Source organism: Acanthisitta chloris, unplaced genomic scaffold (genome assembly GCF_000695815.1).
Source record: "Acanthisitta chloris isolate BGI_N310 unplaced genomic scaffold, ASM69581v1 scaffold32742, whole genome shotgun sequence".
Taxonomy (NCBI): domain Eukaryota; kingdom Metazoa; phylum Chordata; class Aves; order Passeriformes; family Acanthisittidae; genus Acanthisitta; species Acanthisitta chloris.
In genome coordinates, this window is record NW_008662708.1 from 1,113 (window position 1) to 3,642 (window position 2,530).

A 2,530-nucleotide genomic window follows, 5' to 3' on the forward strand; every position below is an offset into this window, starting at 1 on the left:
ACAGCTGGTACTGTAGCACAACCCGAGACGTGAGAACGCACAGGTTAGCCCCTTATCACCCCAGTGCCACCCCACTACCCCTTACCCCCCCGGGGACCTGCCCCCCCGGGGACCTGCATCCCCGGCCTCTGGCACACAGGGGGCCAGTCCAACCCCCCTCTGCCACCCTGTCCCAGCACCACTGGGGATGGCTTCCACACCACTGGAATCTGTTGGCCACCACAGAGTGCTCGAGAGTCCCTGTGAGAGCGGAACAGCCACAGCATCACCTCAAGTTGCCAGGCACATCCTTGTCTCAGCAGGGACACGGCCTCATGCCCTCCAGGCCAGGACTGGCTGACAGTTTTGTACGGAGAAAGGACAGCAGGGAAGGAGTGGGCATAGATCCACCTCCCAACTTTGCTTCATGATGGGCACTGCTCTGAAACCATTCCTGGCCTTTGGCCAGAGGGAGGAAGAGGAAGGGGGATGATAGCTGCAGCCTCCTCAACCCTCTCCCTGCAGAGCCCCAGCCCCCGGTGCGCATGGGAGTCTCTATGTACATGTCCACTTAACACCAGGTGGAGAGGACCCACGTGGAGGGGGACGCTTGTCTGGGGCAGGAGGGAAGGCCAGGGAGAGGGGACAGTGGTCCCGAGGCCATCACATGGCTGCCAGCTGGCCCAGCACCATCCTGAACTGCTGCGTGCTGTTGGCAAGGTCCTTGACACGCTCCACCATGTCCTTAGAGGCGGCAGGAGAAGGGTAGTGGAGGGCAGCCGCCTTGGTGCTCACCACGATCTCCTTGAGCATCTCGCAGAGAAGGTTGCTGTAGTGCATCACCTTGTGCTGGACGTCCGGGGCCTTGGCCTGGCGGGACAACGTGTCCCCAATGAAAACAAGCTTGTGGGCGCTGAGGATGACAAACTTGCTGTGGGCCACAAAGATCTTGGGGGGTTGGTTGGTACTGACAGCAGTGAAGAAGGCGTCGACAGCGTTGGTGAGCGTGGTGAGGTTGGCCTCGCACTGCTCCAGGTAGAAGAGGAGGAGCTGGCGGTCAGCAGGACACAGTGTCCCACCGCCCTGCGCCGGGCCGTAGTGCTGGGGGGGGCTCCAGTTGGACAGGTCATTGTCGATGGGGCGCGTCACCTCCTGCTCCAGCCGCTCGAACTGCTTCAGCTGTGGGAGGGATGGGTGTGAGGCAGGGCCACCTGCTCCTCACCCTGATGCAACCAGTACAGGTGGCTGTGACTGTTAGCCCCAGGGAAAACCGAAGGATGCTGCCAGCCCCAGGACAGCCATGCCAGTCCCCACTCCAGGACCGACGTGCCAATGCCTCTCTCCACTGGCCCAGCGCTGGTACGGAAGGCAAGGCAGACCCACCCCAGGGACAGCCAGGAAAGAGGGCTGTGGTCAGACCAGCAGCAGAAGTTATGAGGGAAGCAGAACCTGGGCCCTGCCTGCCCCAAGCGCTGTGCCCAACAGTGCTCACCTGTCCACCCTAGCCCCCCTACCTGCTGATGCTCCAGCTGGTCCTTGCTCTGCCGGATGATGTTGCCTTTCTCCAGCAGCTCCTTCTGGGTCTTCTCAAACTCCTCTTTGCCCTGCAGGGGCATGACATGGGTAGGGGTCAGCAACATCAGCCTTGCCAGAGCAAGCCCCCACCTGCCCTGGGACACACCTAGTCTCTACAGCCCTCAAGCTGGAGGGCAAGAGAACAGTGTGGGTGGCAGAACTGCCTAATCCCCCTGTGCCAGGAAGCCACTGGCACAAGTGCTCCCTGTGGGAAGCAGCCCCATTGCCCATGCCCACCTGGAGATGGACATAGTCGTAATCCTCCATCCAGCCACTCTCGCTGTTCTCATAGGGTCCATCGGGTGACTCCTGGGCCAGCAGCTTGGGCGGGGAGGGCAGGGGCCGTGACTGGATGCTGCTGGCCTTGTCGGAGGGGTGAGGGGGCCCATGGCCACCGCTCTCCGCCACCGGCTTTGTCCGTTTGAAGAGGAGGGAGGCATTGCCATGCAGGAAGGAAGCCAACTGCTTGGTATCATCGGGGACACCACGCGAGTGCATGACGAAGTGCTCCAAGTCATCTGTGCCCGACTTGCCACTGGTCAGGGCACTTGGAGCCCAGTGGCAAGCGTCCAGCGCTTGGCCATGCCGTGCCAGGGACTGGTAGACGTCCTCCATCTTCTGCAGCTGCTTGCTGAGCTTGGTGTAGAGCGAGCGGTCAGAGGCCTGGGCAGCATTGCCCACTGCTCCCCGGGCAAACTCCAGCAGGTCCCGGAGGGCTGTCCGGACACCCTCGGCCGCCCCACGGATACTGGCAGCATTGGCCTCCATGTTCTCGGGGCTGCGCCAGTTGGTGCTGATAAAGGACATGAGGTAGGAGACGGCGCTGCTGACGCCGTGCTGGAGCTTGGCCAGTGTCTCCATGGCCGCATCCAAGTCCAGGGAGAACTCCTTGCCGGCTCCCTTGGCCGATTCCTTCACAGGCACCACGTCCAGCGAGGATGTGGAGATGTTGCTACGGGTGCTGCCTGTGCTGGAG

The 2,530-nt window shown here is 62.2% G+C and overlaps 1 protein-coding gene across 1 annotated transcript in view; it reads right to left on the bottom strand.

Moving 5' to 3' along the window:
• Nucleotides 1-642: 642 nt before the first annotated feature.
• Nucleotides 643-2,530, bottom strand: part of LOC103798443 (breast cancer anti-estrogen resistance protein 1-like) — a gene marked incomplete at its 5' end in the record, with an annotated part of 2,191 nt that continues 303 nt past the window's right edge. The window contains 3 exon segments of the mRNA XM_009070703.1: nucleotides 643-1,158; nucleotides 1,494-1,583; nucleotides 1,792-2,530. The exon segment at nucleotides 1,792-2,530 is cut by the window's right edge and continues 14 nt beyond it. Coding sequence (XP_009068951.1) covers nucleotides 643-1,158; nucleotides 1,494-1,583; nucleotides 1,792-2,530 — 1,345 coding nt within the window.